Consider the following 26234-nt stretch of genomic DNA (forward strand, 5'->3'; position numbering starts at 1 on the left):
CATCTTCCAAAGAAAATCTGGTCCTTGAATAGACAATCTCTAAATCTTTGAAATATACCACCTGATAAGAGTATCTTTGTATATTTGTATCATTTCTTTTTAGATTCTGCATATAAAGGATGTCATACAATATTTCTCCTTCTCTATTTGACTTTCTTCACTCCATATGAATCTCTAGGTCCATCCATGTTGCCACAAATGACATTATCTCTTTCTTTTTAATGGCTGAGTAATATTCCAAATGGACTCACAGACCAAGAGAACAAATTCATGGTTACCAGGTGGGGAGATGGGGGGAATGGATAGTTAGGGAGTTTGGAATCGACATGTACACACTGCTATATTTAAAATGGATGACCAACAAGGACCTATTGTGTAGCACAGGGAATTCTGCTCTATGTTATGTGGCAGCCTGGATGGGAGAGAAGTTTGGGAGAGAGTGGACAATGTATATGTATGGTTGAGTCCCTTTATTGTCCACCTGAAACTATCTCAACATTGTCGATCGTCTATATCCCAAATACAAAATTAAAAAGATTTTAAAAAGAGTATCTTTTTATACCTGGGACTTTGGATCACGCCAGGTAGTCTGCGCTAACAAGGTGATTTATCGCGGGGGCGTTGGGTCATACAGTGTTAGCCTGACCCCTGGAGGAGCTGGTGCCTGAGCACCTAAGCTCAGTCATATGGGCTCCTCATGTCCCCACATGACTGTTACCCCAGTAAAAACCCTGGATTCCGTGGCTGGGGTGAGTTTCCTGGTTGACAAGATTCCATGCACGTTGCCATATGTCGTTGGTGGAAGAATCCAGTGCTGTGTGACTCCACTTGGAGAGGAGAGCCGGAAGCTTGTGCCTGGACTCCGCCCTCTGTACGTTTTCCCTTTGCTGACCTTAATCTCTTTTTGCTGTCATCAGTGGGAGAGGTGACTATAATAGCTTTTCTGACTTTTCTGAGTCCCATTAGTGTATCGTCAAGTCTGAGAGTGGCCTTGGGGATGCACAGAAGAGAAGTCAAAACAAGACATCCACAAAACAACTCTTTCCAGCTCCTCCTGAGGGAAGGTCCTCGTCACCACCCACTCAGGAGGTTTGGAGGATTATCTGGATTCATAGCACAGTGTCTGATTAAATTGTTCGGATAAACAGCACAGAGAAATCATATGTGACTCTCTCCAGAGGATGGGTTCAGTCTTCCTCATCTATGCTTGTGTCGTCTTCCTGAAGGCCCAAGTTTAAGTCACTCTGGGTACCGAGAGCCTCAGTGCCTGGGCTGGTTTGTTCATGCTGGCGTCACAGCCTGCATGCCATCCCCTCAGTCTCAGCCACCGTGGGAGCTCCTTGAGCACGGCTACTAGGGCGGGCGAGGAAGCCGGCATCACTTCCCTGGCTACGAGAGCACTAACACGTGCTCTTCTACCTTCAGTACGTGACACAGGAGAGAAAGAGATGCTGCTTCCAAAAAGACCCACATTCAATTAATTGATGATCTGGAGCTGGAGCCTGGGTGAATTCTGCAACTGCCGCCAACATGGGCCAGGGGCCTGGGTGAACAGAGGTCGCCCAGGGTGTTGTGAGGCCCTGTTGTTTTTTCAAGACTCAAACAGACTTGCAGATGTTCTCAAGGCACTTTTGTTTTAAGGCTGGAAAAAAAAAAAGAAGAGAGAGAAGGGAATGCTACAGAGAAATAAATTCTGGCTCAGGCTCCTCCTAGAGGGGTGCGGCAGTGCACTGGACAGGGTGTCGCTCAGAGTCAATGTCAGAGAATGAAGGAGCTCGTGCAAGGACTTCCCTGGTGGTCCGGTAGGCAAGACTCTGCTTTCCAGGCTTCCCTGGTGGCTCAGTGGTAAAGAATCCGCCTGGCAATGCAGGAGACACGGGTTCGATCCCTGGTCTGGGAGGATTCCATGTGCCACAGAGCAACTAAGCCCGTGAGCAGCAGCTATTGAGCCTGTGTTCTTAGAACCCAGAACCACAACTGCAGAAGCCCACATGCCCTGGAGCCCGAGATCCACAAGAGAAGCCACCGCAATGAGAAGCCTGCGCACCTAGAGAGTAGCCCTGTTCTCTGCAACTAGGGAAGAGCCCGCACAGCAATGAAGACCCCGCACAGCCAAATATAAATTAATTAATTAGTTACATAAATGCCACAAGGAAGGACTGGAGGACTGCATTGCTTTTTGTTTGACTGTTGTAATATAATGCACGGCCATATGACCACTCGGCTTGTATTTGAGTTACATTTCAAAGTTTTTCAGAGTTCAACTTGGTTCCATGATTTTTAGAAAGCCAGATTTCCTTGGCCAGACAGTTCAGGAAGATGGAACAATAAAATGGCCAAACTGTTGCTTTTGAGAACAAACTACATCAACAATTTTTGTCAGCAGGAGTGAAAATTAAAACGAAGATGTCTGGCCTCGGAGGATGCCAGAGGACAAGGACAGAGGTACCCTACCTCCCACTTGTAGCAGGTCAGGCTGCCTTCTTTTTCTTGAATTATGTGTACACACTTTGTTCTGCTCAGGTATTTGAGTGCTTACATGGTGATTATCTCCTGTTTCATTTGTCTTTGTCTTTAGAGCTTACAGGGAGACTCAGAGAGGGGAACAAGCTTGCCCAAGATCACACAGAAAGAAACAATGCTTTGCTGGGCTGACTCCTACTTTTTTTGTTTCCAAATTGTTAGGCAAAGGGAACTCAGAAATACTCTAGTCTTTTTGTCTAGGATTCATGATCGCTAGATGAGTTACACCTCGTCCTACTGATCCGTGCTTAGGCAGAGTTCTAGACATTTTTTGTAAAATAGTCTGGTTGTGTACTTACTGTGTGAATGGAACACCCTTTTCACCCTCTGACAGATGTATGTTGCATTCTTCAGAAACCAGGAATAGTAGTCAAGACAATACCTAAAGATTGAAATCACAGTTGAGAGTAATTATTATCCTTTGTGGCTATTAGAAGAGAACCATCTAAAAAAGAAAGTCATAATGGCTAATTATTCACAACAAAGAATTCTCTCTCTCCATCTTATAGGCTGTGGGAGGAAAGGTAGAGAATGAGTCTTCATAGGAAAAAGTTCAGACTTTAGAGTCAGAAAGACTTATTCTTAGTTCTACCATCAGGACTTGCCAGGACATGTGACTTCAGGCTGATTACTTAATTCTTGGAGCCTTAGTTTTTTCATATATAAACAAAAGACAATAATAGAATCTTCACTCATAGGGTATCCTGCGGATGACAGGAGATACTATTTGCAAAGTTCCCCAGCGGTGCCAGATTTATCCTAAGAGATCAATCAGTGGTGATATTCATCTATTTTTGTGTGAGGTGGTCAGAGTACAGGGCTGTTAGAGTTAACCATGCAGCCAATACCTAGCAAGAAAACATCCTGCTCTTGGCTGGTGACTGTGGAGATTGCTTCAAAGGGCTTCAGTGAAAAGGTCACACATATCATTAGGAAGAAGCGTTTTCTGTGCAAGTTGTATCACTGGCTCGATGCCGGACTCTGGGAATCCGCTTCCTCGTCAATCCTTCACCTGATATACAAGGAGGCTGGGCTGAACATTCTCTAATCGCTTCCATCTCTGTCATTCTGTGATTCTAGGACCTTCTGTGCTCCGCTAAGTCGCCGCAGTCATGTCTGACTCTTTGCATCCCTATGGACTGTAGCCCACCAGGCTCCTCTGTCCACGGGATTCTCCAGGCAAGAACACTGGAGTGGGATGTCATGCCCTCCTCCAGGGAATCTTCCTGACCCAGGGGTTGAACTCGCATCTCTTATGTCTCCTGAACTGGGATGGGGGGCTCTTTACCACTAGTGCCATCTGGGAAGCTTCTGGGGAGCAGCCTATTGCTCATGTAGAGCTTGGCAGTAAAGGTTTCCCAGGTTCTATCACCTTCAATTTACCTGGAGAAGGAAAATCCCTGGACAGAAGAGCCTGGTGAGCTATAGTCTATGGGGTGCAAAAGAGCCAGACACGACTTAGTGACTAAACAATAGACAAAATTATTCTCTTCTAATAAATCATACCAGGCTGAGGGCATTGGCTTAAAGCTCAACATTCAGAAAACTAAGATCATGGCATCTGGTCCCATCACTTCATGAGAAATAGATGGGGAAACAGTGGAAACAGTGGCTGACTTTATTTTTTAAGGCTCCAAAATCACTGCAGATAGTGATTGCAGACATGAAATTAAAAGACGCTTACTCCTTGGAAGGAAAGTTATGACCAACCTAAACAGCATATTAAAAACCAGAGACATTACTTTGTCAACAAAGGTCCGTCTACTCAAGGCTGTGGTTTTTCCAGTGGTCATGTATGGATGTGAGAGTTGGACTATAAAGAAAGCTGAGCACCAAAGAATTGATGTTTTTGAACTGTGGTGTTGGAGAAGACTCTTGAGAGTCCCTTGGACAGCAAGGAGATCCAACCAGTCCATCCTAATGGAAATCAGTTCTGAATATTCATTGGAAGGACTGATGTTGAAGCTGAAACTCCAATACTTTGGCCACCTGATGTGAAGGGCTGACTCATTTGAAAAGACCCTGATGCTGGGAAAGATTGAAGGTGGGAGGAGAAGGGGACGACAGAAGATGAGATGGTTGGATGGCATCACTGATGCAATGGACATGAGTTTGAGTAAACTCCAGGAGTTGGTGATGGACAGGGAGGCCTGGCGTGCTGTGGTTCATGGGGTTGCAGAGTCAGACATGACTGAGTGACTGAACTGAACTGAACTGAGGGCATTGGGGCTCAGGGCCACTCAAAGTCCTCTGTAATTATTCCAGCAGATGTAACACAATGCAACACAATTCCAGCAGATTTGTAACAGCAGATGCAGCAAGTCAACTTGACAACACTTGACTGCACTGTGGCATGGCCACCCCCCTTGGCTCTGGGGACCCAGAAATGAATGGGGTTCCATCCTGGCTCTCAAGGAGGTGACAATGCAGCAGAAGACCTACTGGGGAGGGCATTCCTCAAGGTACCTCTGTCACCTGTGTATTAGTTACTTAACACCTGGCCGCCTAGGAGCCTGCAGAGAAGCCGAGCAGAGTCAGAAGCCTGTAAATACTGGATGCAAAGAGTAGTGAGTGGCTCAGGTTACCTCCTGGCCTCCATCCCAGGCTCTCTCTTCTGGCTTGTGCAGAGGCATTGCTGGAAGAATCGGCACAGCTCCATCAGACAAGGGTTGAGCTTCTGCACTGTCAGTGCAAGGGGAGCAGCGGTCCTAGCCCCCTCCTTAGGGAGCGGCTCAGGACACCCTGGAAGATGCAATCCCAGACTAGTCACATCAACAAGCATTTAGCAAGCATCTTCCCTGCAATGCAGGAGACCCCAGTTCGATTCCTGGGTTGGAAAGATCCCCTGGAGAAGGGATAGGTTACCCACTCCAGTATTCTTGGGTTTCCCTGGTGGCTCAGCTGGTAAAGAATCTGCCTGCAATGTGGGAGGCCTGGGTTTGATCCCTGGATTGGGGAGATCCCCTGGAGAAGGGAAAGGCTACCCACTCCACTATTCTGGCCTGGAGAATTCCACGGACTACAGTCCACGGTGTCGCAAAGAGTCGGACATGACTGAGCAACTTTCACTTCATTTCACTTCCCTTTGTTAGGGACTGTGCTGGGTGAATATTGTCTTGCCCACGGTCTCAGGTAGCTCTGGACCAACAGGTAAACATGGCCTTGCTTCACCATGACTATCAAAGTTGCTGTGAGAGATCCTGGAGAGAGAGGAAGAAAGGTGAAGGACCAATTCCTGGAGGAAATCAGAGATGGTCTCTGATGGTCTCTGAAAATTCCTAGAGAAACTTTACATTCCTCTTTAGATGGATGGGATGATGGATAGCTAGAGCTAGATAGAGGTAGATAATATGGGTAGAGATGGGCTTTCTAGGTGGCTCAGTGGTAAAGAATCCACCTGCCAATTCAGGAGACATGGGCTCAATCCCTGGTTTGGAAAGATCACTTAGAGAATGAAATGGCAACCCACTCCGGTAACCTTGCCTGGGAAATCCCATGGACAGAGGAGCCTGGTGGGCTACAGTCCATGCAGTTGCAAAAGAGTCGGACATGACTTAGTGACTAAAGAACAACAATAGACACAGATATAAACCCAGAGTGTTATTGTTTAGTCACTAAGTCACGTCCGACTCTTTGCGACCCCATGGACTGTAGTCTGCCAGGCTCCTCTGTCCTTGGAATTCTCCAGGCAAGGATACTGGAGTGGGTTGCCATTTCCTTCTCCAGGGATAGATCCAGAGAGGTACAGCCAACATGTTTTCTAAAATTCAGTCCGACCACTGCCCCCATCTGCACCTCTCATGTGTTTCTTTAGAACCTGGAGAAAAAAGGGCTGTAATTTCCTACGGTAGCATAATCAAATCTTTGTGTCTGAAAGGCCCATTCACCATTCACTGCAGGTTTAGAGCAGGGCCAAGGCAGATCTTAGGTGATATGAAAAAGGAGACGATGCAGCGTCCAGCAATTTAATAATGCCGTGTTGACATGTGACTGGATGTTGCGGGAACATTCAGGAAACTAATCTTGAAAGGCATCCAGGAGTGAGAGGGACCTGAGAACTCAACCACCTTTGAAAGACTCACATTATATCCATTTCTATCTTCTGCAAACTGGCTCCAGAGAAACAGAGGAGAGAGCCAGACCTTCAAAAGTTGGGAAAATGCAGCTTAGACCACAGAAACCCCAAGTTCTGAACCTCTGTCAGGAGTCCTGAAAACCCACATGCAAGGTCAGAACAGGTTTTCCTCTTGAATTCCGTAAGAATGGAGTACACAACAACAAGGTCCTACTGTAGAGTACAGAAAACTGCCCGGTGTCGTGAGGCAGCCTGGGTGGGAGGGGAGTTTAGGGGAGAACGGACACGTGTGTATGTACGGCTGAGTCTTCACGGTTCACCTGAAACTGTGACAATATTGTTAATCTGCTATACTCCAAAGTTAAAAAAAAAAAAAAAGAACAAAGTGTACCTACAGGGGTGGCCTTTCAAACAGAACAGAAGTTAATGGCACTCAACAGCTGGGAGAAAGAAATTTTTCTTTTTTTTAAGGGCTTGACAGATGTAAGTTTTTATATATAAAATGGATAAACAATAAGGACCTACTATATAGCATAGACAACTGTATTTGATATCTTATGATAATCATAATGGAAAGGAATATTACAAAATATATATATTGCATATACGTATGTAACTGAACCACTTTGCCTTGTAGCAGTGATTAACATGACATTGCAAACCAACTATACTCCAATTAAAAATTTTAAAAGTTTTATTCTATGTGTATGCATTGCCTACATTTAAAAAAAAACATGTTTTAAAAGAAATAAAAATAAGATTAAAACATTAAAAATTAAAAAAAAGAAAATAGGGCTTGATGACACCAATATAAGTTTTTCTAGTTTGCATGGGCTGCAGAAGAACTTCTAAGGGTCATTTTGTTTTATTTTTTCAGATGAAAATCCTTGAGTTGTTTTATTTGATAATAATGATTGTCAATTTCTTTAAGTAACTGTAACTGTCTTTTTAAACAAATTATTTATTTACTTGGTTGCACCAGGCCTTAGTTTCAGCATGTGGGATCTAGTTCCCTGACCAAGGATCAAACACAAGCTACCTGCATTGGGAACAAGAAGTCTTAGCCACTGGACAACTAGGCAAGTCCCTCTTTTTTCTTTTTATTGTTAAAGTTATCCCAGTTCTTTCTTTCTTTCTTTTTAACTGAAGTATAATTGCCTTAATGGTTACATATTGTATGATCATAGTAATATAACTTTTTTTGGGGGGGGCAGCACCATGGAGCATGTGGGATCTTAGTTCCCTGACCAGGGATCGAACCCATACCCCTTGCATCCTTGCTTTGGAAAAGCATAGTCTTAACCAGTGGACTGTCAGGGAAGCCCCAGGGGTTGAAATTTGGAGTCATCCTTTTCTCCTTCCCCTCTTTCTGCTAACATTATGTTCAGTGTAAGAATGGCTTCCATTTGCAAAGCGTACAGCACTTTCTCAATGAGCGTTCATTCAATAAAAGTTGTTTGAATTAAGTTATATGGTGCTCTCCAGTTCCAAATCACTTCCACACACATTACCTTACTCAATACAAAACCCTGCAGAGGAAAGACATTTTTAGTGCCCACAATAATTATTATCACTCTTGTTTTACAGCAGAGGAAACTGAATTCTGGAATTTGAGTGCAGGGTGCCTCACCAGTAAATAGCAGAGCTAGGATTTAATCCCAGCAGTCTGAAGCTGAATTCATCAAACAAACCTCTTTTTATTACACTACACAACTTCATCCAAAACAAACAAAAGCTATAGGAGCGACAGGGCGCTGGTACGTACTTGAAAATTGGTGGGTTCCTGGGATCAAGGCTGACTCTTCTCCAGGTATAAAGGGCCACATGGCTGGGAGGTCACCTGCATAGGTGACAATGGCCTCACAAAGGTCAAAATGAAATGGTCTTGGGTTATACATACAACCAGAGAATCATGGCATCTTAAAGAACTCTCAAATCTATAGAGAAATTGTAGTCAAGAAAGAGGAAGTTATTTATGCAAGATTACAGGGTGATTTAATAGCACAGCACAGCAAGACTTAGTTCTCCTGCCTCTCTTCCTGCTAGAATCAGTAAAGTACAATAGCAAGCTTGCTCTGCCTGCAGACACCCCCATCGCCTCATGCCACTGCCCCTAAACTACGCTTCCCACCCAGGGTATAGCGTTTCTCTTTGCAAGGCCATGTTCTTACCTGCCTGTGGATATTTGGGGGCTGGAGCCTTGGTAGGACTTGGAGTCTGTGTGCCAGGGGTGATGGACCTGGGATGAGAGGAGACAGAGGTGAGCTTGAATGTCTTCCTAAGTTGTGTGAGCAGAAGTGGTGCCCTGCCACCCGCCCTGCCCTGCTCATCCCCGGCTGCCTATCAAGTCAGGTACCTGGTAGGAGGCTGAGGATGCAGAAATCAGTGAAGAAATAGAAATAGCACAGCAGTGAAGAATGCTACAATCCACTGAACACAGTAGCCTAGAAGAAGGGCCTCTGGCTACAGGGATCAGAGGAAATCATTTTAAAAACACACAAACCAGGCTTCCCTGGTGGCTCAGTGGTAAAGAACCTGCCTGCCAATGCAGGAGACATGAATTCAATCCCTGATCCTGGAAGATCCCACATGCCAAGAGCAACCAAGCCCATGAGCCAAAACTACTCATCCTGAGCTCTGGAGCCCGGGAGCTGCAACTACTGAGGCCTGAGCACACCCTAGAGCCTGTGCTCCACGAAAGAGAAGCCACTGCAATGAACCTGCTTACTGCATGCAACTAGAGAAAAGCCCAAGCAGCAGCAAGGATCCAGTACAGCCAAAGATAAATAAACAGAATTTTACAAAGCACAGAAACCACTTTTGTCTGGTTACAGGAGTAGAAATTATGGAAAATTCATGACACTGCAGTGATGAAAAATCAAAATCCTCTCTGCTTCCCAGATACAGTCAAGGTTAACGTGTTGTGGATTTCTTTTCAGACTTATTTTGGTATATTTTTTGTTTTCTGTGTATATTTATTACACACACACACATACACACATAAATACATAAACAAACACATAATTGGAATCAGACAACAAATTTTCAGAGCTCAGGCCATCCACATATTGTGACTACATTTTAATGTACATATCATTACATTTATATGTAATTAATAGAGGTAAGGGGCTTCCCTGGTGGCTCAGTGGTAAAGAATCCACCTGCCAATAAAGGAGATGCAGGTTTGATCCCTGGGTTGAGAAGATCCCCTGGAGAAAGAAATGGCAACCCACTCCAGTATTCTTGCCTGGGAAATCCCATGGACAGGTGGACAGAGGAGTTTGACAGAGACTAGCGAGCTATGGTCTATGGGGTCACAAAAGAGTCAGACATGACTCAGCAACTAAACAACAACAGTGGAGGTAGGAGTGAGCATTCTCTCTTACCTGAGGTTGGGCTGGTCTGGGATGGGGTGCCAACTGCGGCTGCTGTCCCGGTAGGAGGCTGGGAAAGGCTCCTTGTGTTCATAGTCTCCTCGGCCTTAGGAGATGTAGGCAAGGAGGGAGGGGTCTCCCAGGGAGGCCCTCCAGAAGTTTTCTCACTGGTGACCTGAGCCCAGGGCGTGGGTAGAGTGGAAGCCTGTGCCTGTCTGTGGGCCGTCACCCATGGAGTTCTGGCCACCTTCCTAGTAGCTGCACAATAATAGGGCATGTACATGCTTGATTGCCTTGATTCAGATGTAAAATTGACAAGACACTGACATATAATCAAAGGGTACATACAATGTGCACACATAATATAGATAATCCAGGGATTTCAGCTCTATCCTGAACTGGAATAAGGGGACCAAACTAAACGTAGTTTTCCTAACTACCAATTAAGAAAAAAATTCTCCAGATTCCTAGGCCACTAAACAGTCAGCTAGAGTGTGTGTTTGGGGGATGATGGACCCTGTGAAATTTAAGAAATACATTTCTAATTATGTAGCATAGTGGAACGGTTACAAGATTTAAGGTGAGGAGACCTGGAGATGTAAATTCTGCCCCCAACTCCTCTGTGCTGTGAACTTTGGGGCAAGTCACCAAACTCTTTTTAGCTTTACCATTAAAACGGAGGTGATGGTGATGATGACACCAGCCTGACAATATCACAGAAGAGTCATTAAGAGAAGTCTTTTCTTGCTGATCTTTTAAACAAAAATCGTCAGATGGTTTTCACTTGCTCATTCCCATGGTAGGAATCAAAAAAAATTTTTTTTCAAGTTTTTACAAAACTAAACTCCTGGGAGGATTTTAACACTATAAGTTAAGTTGGGAACAGTTGCCATTTTAAAAATGTTCAGATTTCTCACCCAGAACATGATATATCACTTTATTTAAACATCCTTTTATTACTCTTGTTAAAGGTTTAGGTAGTTTTTCTTACATAAGACTAAGCACTTTCCCTGTTAGGATGATAGCTAGGTATTTTATGATTTCCCTTGCCACCTGCAATCACATCTTTTTTCATGTTATACCAGAAAGTTTTCTTCTTTTGTATAACTGTCTAGGTGCAGATATATTACTACAAGCTTTTCTAGTTGGTGAAGCTGATTCCTTTTCCTCATTTTTGTTTCCCTGCCTGCCTGACTTTTATCAATTCTCATCCTTCTCAGGGGAGCCTCTCTCTGGGTTCTCTAGAATAATAGCCCTTTGTAAGCTGAATAACAACTAATCAGTTTGCTTGCCTATGCCTCTCTCCCAGGTCTGAGAGCTCAGGAAGGAAAGAGAACATTGATAGAGCTGTGGGGTTTTTTTTAACAGCTAGCCTGGGGTCTGATATTAAATACACGCATTGACAAGTAAATGAATGAATGAATTCCGGTGACTCTGGTCCATTGTTGGAGCTCATTGAGACATAACTGTCTTTTAACGAAAGAGTTATTTCAGTTGTATCTTATTCCAAATAAGATTAGCATGCCTTTTACATTTTTAGTGGTAATACCATTGATCAGTGTCCACAAACATGATAGGAAAGGAAGAAACTTCTCAGCAGGTCATTGGCAGCAGCTTTTTACACTGACATCAAGTCATTAACATATTCTTGGCATCATTATCCAGCCAGCTACACATTAACCTAACCCTGCCTGCCATAAAATATTGAGTTCATTTCATTTCATTAGTGTGTGAATTTCAGGAGAGATATTCCCAACTGCTTTGCTGAAATAAAAATACCTGATGTTACAATATAATACAATTATGTAAGATATTATTATTGGGGGATGCTTGCATGAAGTGCACCAGGAAGCTTCTGTACTATTTTTGCAACTGTGAATGTTGAACTATTTCAAAATAAAAATGTTATAAAAATAAACATTAGAAAGACATTATACCAGTGATATTTGTCACCTTTGCTTATATGTATTAGACCCAGACTGGTTCACATCTCTTATTTAAGGGATGCTGAAGAAAGGGGTTGGTGGAGAAGGGATAAAGGAAGCATTTCACTTATTTATCTGAGCCCAGAGGGAACTGGGGTGGGGGGGCAAACAAGACAGGAGAGGAAAGAGTGAGAAATCCTACCGGAGGCTGGGAGAGTGGGAGAGGCCGTGTCCAGGGTGGCCGTGGTTCTGGCCATGGCCTTGGTTGTGGCTCTGCTGCGAAGCTCAGGAAGCGTGTCTGTGTTCAAGGTCTGCTCTTCCTCTGAAGGAGGCGTTGTGTCTGTCCCAGAAGAGGTTCCCAGAGTGGAGACTCCAGGCCTCTGGGGTCCACGTAGGGGGCTTGTCCTAGGTAGTGTTTGCTGGCTTGTGGGTGTGAGCTGTGAAGTCAGGGCCGACGCCCTGGTAGCTGCACATTTAAGGAGACAGTCAATAGCAGCTTTACTATGCTGATATTTTGGACACAGAATTGTCGACACTGGAAGATCATTGGACGGCAAATATACAGCATACAGAGGTTCAAAATCACTCGGAACAGTACCTGACATCACCAAGAGGAGGGTTTCCCCTTGAATGAGCTGAAACTAAGCTGAAACATCAAGCTCTGAAAACACTGCAGGAAAAAGCCCCATGCAGAGAATGCCAAGCCGTCAGACCGAAAGCATCAGACGCGTGACGTGTCTCCTGAACAGAACCTGACTCCCGCAGTGTCCTCGCCCACCTCGCAGCCCTTTGCCCCTCCATGGCTCTGATCCCTGGAAGAGTGCTTAGGTTTGCTCAAGTGCCCTGGGGGTATGACTAGGGGCCAGAGGTGAAACCTGGGAACTAGGGGTTCTCAGGCAGAAACCACTTGAAAGCTAGGTTCCCGCAAAGACAGCATGTGCGTGCATGCCAGTTCAGTCGTGTCCGATTCTTTGTGACCCCATAGACTGTAGCCCCCCAGGTTCTTCTGTCCATGGGATTTTCCAGGCAAGAATACTGGAGTAGGTTGCCATACTCTCCTCCAGGGGATCTTCCCAACCCAGAGATCAAACCTGCATCTCCTGCATTGGCAGGTGGATTCTTCACTCACTGAGCCACCTGGGAAGCCCCCTACAAAGACAGCAGGAAGGCTTCATTCAGAGGAAGATCCCCCCAGTGCCCTTGGATGCTCCGTGAAGAGAAGGAGGAAGAGACTCAAGTGTTCACTAAGCCTACCTCGGGGGAAGGGTGGCTTAGGGCATGGGGCCCCATGTCAGACTAGGACAGGCTCCCAGTAGCCCATAAGGTCCAATCCTCTGGAGAGACAAAGGCTGGCCTGCAGACAGGTGGGTTTCACCCCTAGTTGCCTGTTTGACAGGTAACTATGTGTTGGGCACAAGCAGTGCAATTTCAGAAGGCAGCCCTGCAGCCTCGTTGCCTTACTTCTGGACTCAGCATCACCCCCACATGCACCAGAAGCCTGGTCCTTGCTCCCAGACGAAGGGACATGGGGCTGAGTGCCTGCCAATCAAACCATCACTCAGACAGGTGACTGCCGTCAAGCACATCAACCTTGGGTCAACATGTCCACACTTTCTCTCTTCCCAAGCAGCTGTTGTTTGGAAAATTTTACAGAAAGAGCACAAAAGGGGAGACTTAATTGAGACTGGGAGTGGAAAGTCATGGAAGGACTCTCTGAAGAAGTGAGATTGACTTAACCCTCAGATCTGTCCTCAGAATTGAAAGGAACCCACCAATGGCCCATTGCATCTCTTTATCAAGCACAAGTTGATAACTTCCATAGCTAAGAGATGCCCTTCAATAAGGGGCTTCCCAGGTTGCACTAGTGGTAAAGAACCCGCCTGCCAATGCAGGAGACATAAGAGGGGTGGGGTTTGATCCCTGAGTCAGGAAGAGCCGCTGGAGGAGGGCATGGCAACCCACTCAAGTATTCTTGCCTGGAGAATCCCAGAGACAGAGGAGCCTGGTGGGCTATAGTGCATGGGGTCATAAAAGAGTTGGACATGACAGAAGCGACTTAGCACACCCTCACACCCTACCTACAATAAATACCAATCAAGGCAGCCTTGTGAAGTGGAATTGGAGTTGATTGCAAACTTCATTTCACTCCAAGGAACACTGATGAAGAACCTACTGTGCACAAAGAACAGCTCGAGACATCAAGATGAAGGCAGACCGTGGAGCTAAAGGAGGCTCAGCCTCTGCCTTCAAGTGATTCCTTGAGGAGACACACAGATAAAGTCATCTGTGATTCAACCTGGAGTAACAGAGAGTCCAAAGGAGTGCTGTAGGATTACAGAGGGAAGAAGACTAATTTTGGTTAGGTTATTTTGTTGGAAAGAGGAGTCAGTAGCTGAGTTAGCCATTGACAGACAAATTGGATTCTGAAATATGGAAAATCAGGGAAGTTCCATTCTGGGATAACAGCAAAATCCCAAAAATGTGGAGACGTATGCCATCTGCAAGAAGAAGCAGGGGTTTCAATAGAGTTTTAGCAAGAGATTTATGTAAAGAGAGTAGATGAGTGTGGGCTTGATGATAGAGAAATGTATACTCCTTGCTAAGGACTTAGGACTCTCTGCTGCTGAACTAGGAGTTCTGAGCAGTAAAAAGATATAACCCGATCATATTGTCACTCTTTTGGGAATGGATAGACATTTCAGAGAAATAAGAGACTGGGTCAAAGGAGACTGGTTCAGAGGCTGCTGTAGTAAAGGTAGATGATGAGAACTTGAACTAAGACCATCACAGTAGTCGCAAATGGTCTTGGAAGATCAGCCACATTGCAGAAACTTTATTCTGCTAGAAATGACAGCTAAGTGTAGAAGAGAAAGCTTTAAGGTGACCCAAAATGCCACCTGGTGCCAGAGAAGATGCAGGAAGATGGGTAGGTGTGAGTATGGAGGGGCAGAAGATGGTTGGATGGCGTCTGGGTATTACAGATTGGCAATGTTTATAATAGGGTCACAAATTCAAATACCTACAAAAGTCAGGTCATTTATATGAGAAAAGAAGTGCAAGGCCACAGGGAGACGTGAGAGCGATGGAAAAGAGGAGAAGGGGTCTCTCCTAACAGGGGAGGGCTGGCAGCTCAACTCCATTTGCTTGTCGCCAGGGGTGAGAGGGCGGATCCAGGGTGCCAGCTCTTTGCAAAAAAAAAAAAAAAAATCTAGAAATCCAAAAAAATTTGAATGACAAAATCCTCTGGTTTTAACACTATACAGCTAAATGAAGTGAGGGTAGCGTTCAATCTTCAGCTTGCTAGCTGGGACCCTGGTCTGGAGATTCTATTGTAGGAGTTTAGAAGGGTTGCACTCACCCAGAACACCAGATATGTTGCTAGTAAATGTGTAATTGATAACAGGGGACTTTTCTGCCAGCTCCCAGAAGTCAGAAAGATTCCGTCCTGCAGAAACCACACCAACAGGGTCAAATCTTGGGCTTACCTGTTGGAGAGTTTGTGTGTAATTCTCAGCTCAGAGAGCTGGTCAAAGAATGACTGGTGGCTCACCTGACTTTCCTGTCATCACACAGATGAAGATGCAGTCGGATTCGTTCGTTTGACTCACTGCAAGACAGACCAGGACACAGCGGGACTTAGCAATGGGTCTCAAGCTGTTAAGTCTTGGTTGAAATGAAAATTAAGTTGGAAATTTCTAGCTCCAGTTGTTACAGGAAAATAAGGCTAACTCCTTATTGAGGGGCCCTGCTTTTTCATATTCCATGGTGAGTGCCAAATCTCAATATTTGCCAAGCATTTTCAAGATGAGCACACCTGACAGGATGGAAGTTGACTTAAAAATCTCTGTGAGGTAGCTGCTAGAATTTCCAATGATGTCCACCAGGAGGGCAGTGAAATCTGTAAGACAGATTGAGGGAGGTTACATTTCTGAAACTTGGTTTAAGTTTCAGAGCCGTGAGGGGAAAAGTAGATTGTATGTGGATTTTTCAAAGTAAATTTAACAAGTTTAATTTAGTTCAGTGTATTGAGGGAAACTAACAACCATTTTTAGTATTACCAGTTTCTTTTTAAGTCTTAATTTTAGGCAGGCAGAAAACCTTTGGATCTACCACTATAGTCTCGTTTCTTCTCCCATTTCCCTCCATGTCTGCACCACACCCCTGTTCCCCCTGCCCCCCACCACCCAAACCCTTCTCTGCCAGTACCAAAGAGCTGTGCAAGACCAGAGTATTGAGTAATAAAAAAATCAGTAATTTTTCTGATTTGTTTCCCTTACACCTCACTATTTCATCTCATTGATTTAGAACGCCAAACTCACTGGATAGGAAGCAGTTCTGCAGACATGGGGTGTAAATTTTAAGTAACTTCGGATTTTCAAAATGGTATCAAATCTAGTGGTGGATTATAAATGACAGACTACCAAAGGAGACAAGAACTCTACACAAAATAGAACAAGGAAGCTCTTCTGCCCTCCATGTTAAGAAGTCTGATGGGAGGAGCCTGAGACAATCTTCCCACATTTCAAGCTATGAAATCTTCTCTCTCTGAGTGCATTCTGAACAAGTCTTAACATGGCAGGAGCCACTGACCGATTAAAGTTCCTAATACACTTCCTACGCACACAGCTGCCTCCTCCTCTGCTGTCCATTTATCGTTTTCCAGGACCCAGCAAGGTTTTGCTTCTACAACAAGGAGTATTTATTCTAGGAGCCCCAAACAGTGAATTTTTAAAGAAACTTCTGAGGTCCCGTGGATAGTTTCCCATCATGCCTTGTATAAATGATTGTTTTCAGTAATAGGGTAATGAGCTGGGGTTGGAGGCAAGCTGAGTTGAAAATATAGAACCCAGAGCATTGAAAATATGGAGCTCAGAGAGGTATGAAAAGGTAATGTGACAACTGGTGAAATGTATATAGCATGTGAGGCCAACGGGAGGTGGGCACTACCCCATCTGAGCTGGAGTCTCGGTGCCATGTCGTTACCACACCCGCATGGGTTCACGGTTAGTCCTGGAGCGTGTTGTGGTGGTGCATCTACACAGTATGGACACTTGGCCCTGAAGAAGGTAGGCATCCTTCTTTATGTCTGTTTAGACCAGTCTGTCCCTAGTCACACTGGTAAATGTAAAAACTGAAGAGCGGAAGTATTTTATTTCTCATGCCATCTATTTTCTTTCTATTTCTCAAGTCTCCATTGTTATTAATTCATTCATCTAACAAACATTCATTGAGTGTCTACCATATGGCAGACATCACTGAGGCACTGGAGGACTGTGTAAGACCCCATCTCTGCCCATCAGGAGCTGAGATTAGTGGGAGAGACGGACTCATAAACAGACCAAGAAACTGCAATCCATAATTGCAGTCCACTATTAATATCACATACATCACATAACAAGAGTCCCTTGGAAAGCAAGGAGCTCAAACCAGTCAATCTTAAAGGAAATCGACCTGAGTACTCTTTGGAAGGACTGATGCTGAAAAGCTCTGATACTTTGGCCACCTGATGCAAACAGCTGACTCATTGGAAAAGCCCCTGATGCTGGCGAAGATTGAAGGCAGAAGGAGAAGAGGGCAATAGAGAATGAGAAGGTTGGTTGGCATCACCAATGGACATGAACTTGGGCAAATTCCAGGAGATGGTGAAAGACAGGGAAGCCCGGCATGCTACAGTCCGTTGGGTCATGAGAGTAAGACACCACTTGGTGACTGAACAACAACATTAATATCACATAGAAGCTATGAGCATGGCTTTGGAGCCCAGACACCAAGGATGGAGTTCAAGTTCTGTGCAAGCTTCAGAGAGATGAGGAAATTTCCCAAGGTCTTAGAGTATGTGGCAGGGCTTGAATTCGAGCTGAGGGCTGCCTTGTGCTAAAGCCCCAGTTCTGAAGATTTCTACCACTGCTCATACACATTGCTTACTCAATGTATTTGTTAACTCTCCCTTTAGAGCTGCTCCCAAGTCGGGTCCTCAGCTTGGAAGAAAATCAGTTATCACTGTCTTGAAGACATTCTTTGTTTTGGTGAAAATGTGCATTATCTAATTGATTAACAACACGTAGATGAATGATTTCAACTACTTTCATATATAATAGGAAGTAGAGGAAAGTTCCTTTCTGTCTATCTAATTGGTAATGACTTACGAACGTCTCAGTACTCAGTGTTGACCAGGGTGAGGAAAAGCTCACACTTTCAAACACTATTGGTAAGAGTGTAAACTTATGCAAGATTTCTAGAGGAATGTTTAGTGATGTGAACCATCACAAGTCCCCCTTCCTGTCAGACAACAATTCTATCTTGAAGACTTTATCCTATAGGGGTAATTGGACAAATAGTCCAAGTGATAGTACTCAGGTACTCATCACAGCACTGTTGAGAATGGCAAAAAAAAGGTTCACATCAGGAGGAGATAAATTAAATAAATTACAGTATATTTTTTCAATGAACATTATGAATTCATATGAAGGATAATGCATATTTATATTCATTGGAATGGAATGTTTTTTAAGACCTGCTGATTAGTTTAAATAAGATTATAAAACATCATAGAAAACATGGCAGATACATGAATATACTGTCTTTGAAAAAAAAAAAAATCAGACAATATCAGGTTCCCTTAATCAACACTCTTCTATTTCATACCCAGACTCTAATCTTCTTTTTGGAGGTAATCACCCACCCGGTGTTCAGATAGGCATATATTTTTTCATCAGTGCTATTTTACTCAAGTTATTTATTTTGCAAGTTCCTTCTTCTAATTGAAAATGTCATGAAAATATTTCCATACACAGACCAAATCTGGTCACATGTACATATTTATGTACTGTCTATGGCTGCTTTCCAAGATCTAATTACACAGCAGACTATTCCACCATTTTCCTGATGATGGGTGTTTAGATCATTCTCAGATTTTGCTCTTAAACAATGATACATTTGTTCTCGCCCCTCTGCACAGATAGAACTATTTCTTGGTAGAAAACCAAGAAAAGAAATTTCTGGGATAATGAATGTGCACGTATTTAAGCATAATAGATATCATTGCATTTTCTTATTTTAGTCTGAGGAGAAAAAAAAATTCTCCTTATCTAAAAGGGCACAAGCAAAATCAGTTGCAAGCCTCATGGTGAGTTGTACCAACCTGACAAATCGTTGGTTCGGTTGTTTAAGCAGTAGCAGTACCGCGTGGGGAAGTTGGCTGGATCCACAGTCTTCAGGTTGGAAACTGTGAAGAGACACGCAGTACACAGCAGCCCTGACCTGTAGCCTGGCCCTGTCTGTCCATCACTTACCACTCTCACCACCAGAGAGAGTTTGGGGAGGGCAGAAGGGAAGGATGAATCGGGACTTGGGATTGGCAGATGCAAACCGTTAATATGGAATGGATAAACAACAAGATCTTACTGTACAGCACAAGGAACTATATTCAATATCCTGTGATAAATCATAATTGGAAAAGAATATGAAAAAGAATGTATATATACACATATGCATATATCTCTGAATCATTTAGCTATATAGCAGAAATTAACACAACACTGTAAATCAATTATACTTCAATAAAATAAATTAAAAATAAAAGAAGAGCTGGCAGTACTTACTGTTATAAATGGCCACAGAAAACTTGTGGAAGGCAAATGAACTGTAGGAAGTGACACTCAACAAGGAGAAGAAGTTCTTGCTATCTGCGAAAGATACCGAGATAAAGAAAGAGCAAATGCCCACCAACAATATTGAACAGTAGTAGAAATTACTAAACCAATCATAGAGGTTAATAACACAATGAACAAATAAAAATAAAATGATAAACACGGAAAATAATAAAAATCAAAGCAAAGCAAACCTCCAAATGCAAAAATACATGTCCCTTGACTATATTTCTTGATGGATCTTTAAACTGGCAATTCTCTCACAGTATAGCTATGATTAGAGATGACTACACGGGTGCTGTGTTTGGAACTCATCTTGCTCTCAAAATGCTGGCAGGCCTCCTACTTCATTTGGATGGTTTCGATCTCATCATGAGTTAAGTAGGACACACATCCTCCACTCAGAACACAAGGGAGTTGAGATACGCAGAAACAGGGTGGGTCTTGCCCGGGTCATGGAGAGTCCAGAAGTGAAGCAGGAGCAAGACAAAAATGAACCTGGATTGTGCTTAAAAAAGAAAAAAAATGGTTACCTTTTAAAGCTCTATTCAGCATCCCATTCACCAGCTCTGTGAGGTTAAGTGCAGACAGATCGACTGACCTTGCAGGCAGTTCTGAAAGAGATTCAAAGATAATGTCACCAGCAGGCCTTTCTTGGCAACAGAAAAAGTTCCTCATTTCCAGCATTCAGGCAGATGCGCCTCCTGTTTGGACATGAACTCACACTCTGTGTTGGGCACAAGGATTTGAAAGGTAAAAGGCAGTTCCTGTCCTCAGGAGGTGACAGCTAATGACATACATAGTGACAAGCAAGAGTAGAAAGGAGAAGTTTGGGTGAAACACAAGGAACACTTATTTTAGGGAATAGTGTACCTCTGCAAGTGGAAAGAGTAGAGATTGGCAGGGGATGCTTGTATGTAATGTATCAGCTCCAGGAAATTCCAGGAGTTCTCAAAGTTCTATATAATACAAATAATGACATTGTCTAACAGAGAGGCTCAGATCCTGGCTGACCATTTGCCTCGCCAGAAAGACTTTGTTTTCAATTCCAGAATTCTGATGCTTGAATTCCGTCCTCAGAAATTCAGACTTAATAGTGTCCAGACATCAGTGGCTTCCCAGGTGGCGCTAGTGGTAAAGAATCTGCCTGCCAATACAGGAGACTAAGAAACCCGGGTTCGACCCCTAGGATGGGAAGATCCCCTGGAGAAGGCAAAGGCAACCCACTCCAGTATTCTTGCCAGGAGAGTCCCATTAACAGAGGAACCTGGCGGGCTACTGTCCATAGGGTTACAAAGAGTCAGACATGACTGAAAGCAACTTTGCACTGTACACAGCGTGGACATCAGTACCTAAATCCATTCATCCATCCATCCACCAGTTGCCCATATGTTAGTAGCGTGCAGCCAAGTGGAGAGATGTGACAAGGTAGAAACAGTGTTCAATGCTGCTTTTTATGTTTTTGCAAACAGTGTCTTTTTCAACTCTTACTTAATGTTCAAATAATTGTGCTAAAGCGATCTGAGGACTGGAGAGAAGTTGCAGCCCTGCTGTGGGGATCGGGAAGTGAAAGTGAAAGTGTTAGTTGCTCACTAGAATTGTCTCTGACTCTTTGCAACCCCATGGACTGTAGCCCACCTGGCTCCTCTGTCCACGGAATTCTCCAGGCCAGTATACTGGAGCACAATGCCATTTCCCTCTCCAGTGGATCTTCCCAACCCAGGGACTGAACCTGGGTCTCCTGCATTGCAGGCGGATTCTTTACCGTCTGAGCCACCAAGGAATCCCTGGTGTTGGGGGTTGGGAATGGGGAGGTCCAGTGGTAGGAGAAGTGATCTCAGTGGTCCAGGCCCCCATGGAGCACTGAGGGGTGTGTGTGAGTGTGGTACTCACCTGTAGTGTCAAGAAAAGCGATCTCCTTTTCTCTCCTGTCTTCTTCTCTGAGGCCGGACGCTGGGAAGAGAAAAGCCTTCAGGAGAAAAATGGAGCCTTCAACCCCAACCCCATGCTGCTGGAGAGGCCTCGGAGGTCTATACTACAACTGCCCTCTGACTTCGTGAAGGTCAGCATTGCTGGATGCACGGCAATACCTCCCCCAGCCCTGGGGTTCTAGTCTCCTTGAACTGGACGTTCTCTAGAAATGCACATTTTAATCAATAGACAAGCTGATTCCCATGCAGGGGGTCTAATCCACCCCTTCTCTTTACCAGGTTGGGAAACCGAGGCTCAGAGAGCAGAAGAAACTTGCTTAAATTTGCTCTACTGAGCCCTGGTAATAAAGAGTCAGAACATACTTCCAGAAGAGGGAGTCACTTGCCCACTCAGCAAATTTCATGCTGCCAAAGAAGAGAATGTCAAAGGAAATCTTGAAATACCAAAGGCGTTCATTCATTCCTTATTCTTTCAATAAATATTCACCTAGGGCCAAGCAGTACGTTAGGTGTTTGGTATCAGTAAGTCAATGGGAAAGGACCCTGTCTCCATGTCTGCAGAGCCTGTTGTCTGTGGTTTAGATGGAGAAGAGACACGCACGTGTTATCCCACGTGAGGAGAGTCAAACAGGGAATATCAAGATGCTGGGAACACCTCTAGGTGTTCTAGAGGATGGAGGAGACATCCCTGCAAAGCCTAGACCTGAAAGGTCAGCTGTTTTGGATTAGATGCCTCTTAATCATGCTGCATCATTTACTACCATTGTTGCAATGATGACTTTTCCTGTCACATTCCAATGGACAGGTGCCAGAAGAGTTACATAAGGAGGTTTTTGTCACTGGATGTCACAGAACTTCAAAACTCAGCAGGGAATCAGTTAGAACATGCAGAATGTGGACCACCACTCAGATCTGTGTACAGTAACACAAAGAGATGTCTTTTATACCCTTATCTGTTCATATAGCCAGAATCAGGCTCCATGACCAGGCTCAAAGGCAAAAAGCAAGGGAATATAACGGAAACCAGGCGTAAAACCCATGAATCTGTAAAATTTCTATCAACAGTGCTGACAAGCTGGTAGTGCAAGTTGTCCCCTGGTCTGTCTATCTGTGACCCTTGGGCAGACTATGTTAATCTGTTTCATTTAGAGTTGGCCATGGGTCAACAACATGATTGGTTCCAGGTATGTACCTAAGGGTAAACACAGGGTTGCAACAGACCAGCTGAAATTAATCCTGTACTGAAATCCCATCCTTGGGTAACTTTTCTTAATTACATTTGTCAGCATTCCTTCTGCATTTTTTTTTTAACCTATTACAGACCAGAAAAACAGGGATAAAACCAAAATAATAATCATTTGTGTAGTGTAAGTGAAATGCAGGTGTAACTTTAAAAGAAACTTTGCAGTTTACCAAATAGTTCAGTGTAAACTTGTTTTTAATCATGCATAAACCTCATAACGCTTACCTGTCTCTACCACAGAAATTTTAATTTTGTGAAATGAATAAGTGTAACAATTAATTGTGAATTTAGTTCTTTCCCCAATCAGTCACCTGCATCAGAAGAACTTCAGGGTTATCAGTGGTAGATAGTAAGCCCAACAAGTTATCCAGTTATCCTTTACTTGGTTTCAGTTTACAAAATATTTTTTTAACTTGTTATTGCCTTCCATTCACCAAAACATGGTGTACAGGTAGTGGGGCACATGATACTGTGACCCATCAGCCATGTAACAGGTGTTTTATGTCTCCATCTCAGGTACTATTCTTAACAGATGATCACCTGGGTTCATATTTACACAGTGGACTTTGGCTCTCGTGTTGAACAGATTCTTCTACACACATTTGAGCAGCAACAATGTCCTAATTTTGCCTCCCAGAAGGGGTCCTCTGGAATATATAAAACCAAATTCTCCAGTCAAAAAGTTTTGACTGCTTGTAACTGGGTGCCAACATTCTTCCTCTCTGTGTGAAATGCAGCACTAAAAATGAACACTGATCAGTCATGTATCTCAGGACAGCCATAAGATAAAAAGCAAACCAGTCTCTCCAGAGGAAACAGTTGTTCTATTATAAAGGCCAGAGAGCTTTTCCTCTTAATGAGCCTCACCAAGAGGAATCTTCAGTGTTACAGACAGCATCTATATGACCCAGTGATTTCATTCCAAGGTATTTATCTGATCAGTACTTTTCAAAGATGGTGAGGTCATCGAGGTCATCAAAATAAAGAACACTGAGAAAGTGTCACAGCGTGGAGGAGTCTAAGAAGACGAGCTGACTAAATGCAAGGTGGTATCCTGGATAGGATCCTGGTAGCTCTCCTGGGGCCCAAGGCCTCCGCGTTCGCGGCGCCGCCGCCCCCGCCGCGGGGACCACTCCTCCCCAGGCCCAAGAGACAGGCCGGCTCCCTCGAGCCCTGGAGGGGTCTCCACACGTCGCGCAACCTCCCTGCCGGAGCGCGGTCCCGCCGCCGTCTCACACGCGTCCCGAAGGCCCTGACGCCTGCTCCCCCGAGGTCCCCGGGCCTCCCCCTCCCCCGGGGATGGACGCGGAGTCCAGGTGGCCGAGCCCCGCGCCGCGGGGGTGGCGCCGTGGCGCTGCTTCACCCCGGGGCGGGGCAGGGAGGAGGCGGGGGTGCGGGCGGAGCTGGACGGCGCCACCCGGGCCCCGGGGCCCCGCTCGCACCCTGGACAGGTGCTTTGTACCCATTTTATAGATGGAAAAACCAAGGCACAGAGAGACTGGAAAATGGGTCATCGTGTTACAGCGTGAGTCAGGCTTTAGGACTGGTCTAGTTACCTGTTGCACCAAGCCAAGTCCCATCCTTTTCCTTCTTTACTTGTTTATTTCCAAATGCTGGAATAAAAGTTTTCATGAGTAAAGTGGTATCGTGGAAGCACAGCCCCAGAAATTTATAACATCCTTAAAAGTCATCTTATCCATCATTCCCTTTGAAGGAGGAGGAATTGAAGTCCAGAAATGTTAAGTGATGTGCCTAAATCCCACATCTGGCCAGTCACCCTATTTCCATCTCCCCTCCCCGCCCCAGATTCTGTCAACCACCTTTCTCATCTCTGCTTCTTAAAGTCTGATGATTTTAGATCCCTTGTAGGAGCAGCATCATGCTGTATTTGCCCTAGGAAGGACCACCTGCCCATTTACCTGTTGTAGGTAGGAAAATCATGACATTTTCCTTCTCAGCTTCTCCTCTAAAGGAAGACACTAAAGTTAAAAAAAAAAAAAAAGGTTTCAGAGAAATTATAACACAGACATAATGTCAGAGAAAATTTAATCCAAAATAAGCCTTTTAAAGATGATAAAATTACAATGTGGATTTGCTTAATATCCAACATGTACCTGGCTCATTCATTCACTAATTTAGTCATTAAATATTTATGGATTAACTATAGCAATTCTAATAGTTAATCACGCCATTAAACATCTAGATTTTAATAGGCATTGTGTGTATTAGATACTGGGAGAGTATGATAGAACAGATAGATACAGAGTCCATCCTTAAGGAACTTAGAGTTTAGTAGGGAGGGCAGACATGAAAGAAATGAAGACCCATGGACATTATTTCAAACAACGTTAGTTATGTTGAAGGGCATTTGGAGTGCATGGAACAGGGAGCCTGATCTAATCTCAGTGATCTGAAAGCCATCCCTGGGAGATGATTATCCACTGAAATCTGAAAGATGAGAATATTTGAGCAGAGACAAAGCTGGCTCGGAGGGTATTAAGTGTATAGATGACAGCCTGAGCCCAGGGTCTGAGATGGGCGTGAGTATTGTTTTACGGACTGGAAGAAGGCCAACATGAGACAGCAGAAAGGATGGAGACAAGGGATTGTAGGAACTGGAGCTGGGGAAGTGGACTGGATCACGTAGAGTGTGGAAGGACTTAGGATGCTACCCAAAGAGAAGCAGTAGAAAGTCATTGATTACTTTTTTTGGGAGAATGAGGAGAAATGGAAATGGAGAAACCAGAGAAAGAGAAGAAGCAGGGAGCTGGTTTTGGAAGCTCTCCTGGTGGTCCAGCAAAGGGAAGGTGATACTTTGGACAAGGATGGTCACTGTGGAGGGGAAGAGCATGATGGGACTCGAGTGCAACAGAATAAATGGGACGAGGGACAAAATCAGAAATGGGGAATTTACTACTGCCATTTTAATTAATTTGATCATTTAAGATTCTGGGCTGAAACACTGGATGCTACAGTTCTCTAAAGAACAATGAATATCTAAACAGAGTTTATAGACCAAGACACTTGGACTTTGACCAGACCCACCTGAGTTGAAAAGGGACAGGGCACATGTGAGGTCCAGGCACAGCCTCACCAGAGGACCAGGAAGCAGGAAGCCTGGCATGTTTGCCATACTCTGGCCCACCTGGAAGCAAGCAACACAAGCACTTTTGGAGGAAATCAGCTGAATTACTAACCATGTTGATGCAGAATATCCACCAGGGAAGTAATATTGAGAACACCGCATGGGGCATCATTAGAAACAACAATCTATAAAAGGCACTTGTGGTTCTGATAGGTGAGGTTATGCAGAGGTAACACATTAACTCCACAACCTCACTGGCTGAAATCAACCACAAAAGTTCATTTCTTGTTTATAGTCTATACTTGCTGCACTGGGGTGGTTCTGCAGGGGGGATAAGGATGCCACCTTAGTCATTGACTCACGGTGGCAGTGGAAGAGAGAGTCGGAGGATGATACACCAACTCCTAAATGCTCTGGCAGGAAGTGACA

General features: G+C 44.3%; 1 protein-coding gene across 1 annotated transcript; it reads right to left on the minus strand.

Moving 5' to 3' along the window:
* Positions 1-1598: 1598 nt before the first annotated feature.
* HHLA1 (HERV-H LTR-associating 1) lies at positions 1599-25844 on the minus strand. Its single transcript, XM_043483819.1, has 16 exons — positions 25766-25844; positions 24640-24699; positions 21440-21499; positions 20080-20160; positions 19499-19582; positions 19039-19122; positions 15712-15795; positions 15448-15504; positions 15250-15342; positions 12100-12363; positions 9985-10230; positions 8770-8838; positions 8364-8438; positions 5109-5265; positions 2823-2905; positions 1599-1642 (listed from the first exon to the last, which is right to left on the minus strand). The coding sequence occupies exons 1-16, from the start codon at positions 25842-25844 to the stop codon at positions 1599-1601; spliced, it is 1620 nt and encodes a 539-aa protein (XP_043339754.1).
* Between the last annotated feature and the right edge of the window lie 390 nt (positions 25845-26234).

Source organism: Cervus canadensis, chromosome 12 (genome assembly GCF_019320065.1).
Source record: "Cervus canadensis isolate Bull #8, Minnesota chromosome 12, ASM1932006v1, whole genome shotgun sequence".
NCBI classification, from domain to species: Eukaryota; Metazoa; Chordata; class Mammalia; order Artiodactyla; family Cervidae; genus Cervus; species Cervus canadensis.

Coding starts and splice junctions, on each gene's coding strand:
- HHLA1 (XM_043483819.1), bottom strand. CDS start 25,844: ATGCCAGGCTTCCTGCTTCCTGGTCCTCTGGTGAGGCTGTGCCTGGAC. Junction 20,161..21,439: donor CGCTTTTCTTGACACTACAG/GTGAGTACCACA, acceptor AATCTCTTTCAG/AACTGCCTGCAAGGTCAGTC. Junction 2,906..5,108: donor CCTGGGATGGAGGCCAGGAG/GTAACCTGAGCC, acceptor TTCAATCTTTAG/GTATTGTCTTGACTACTATT.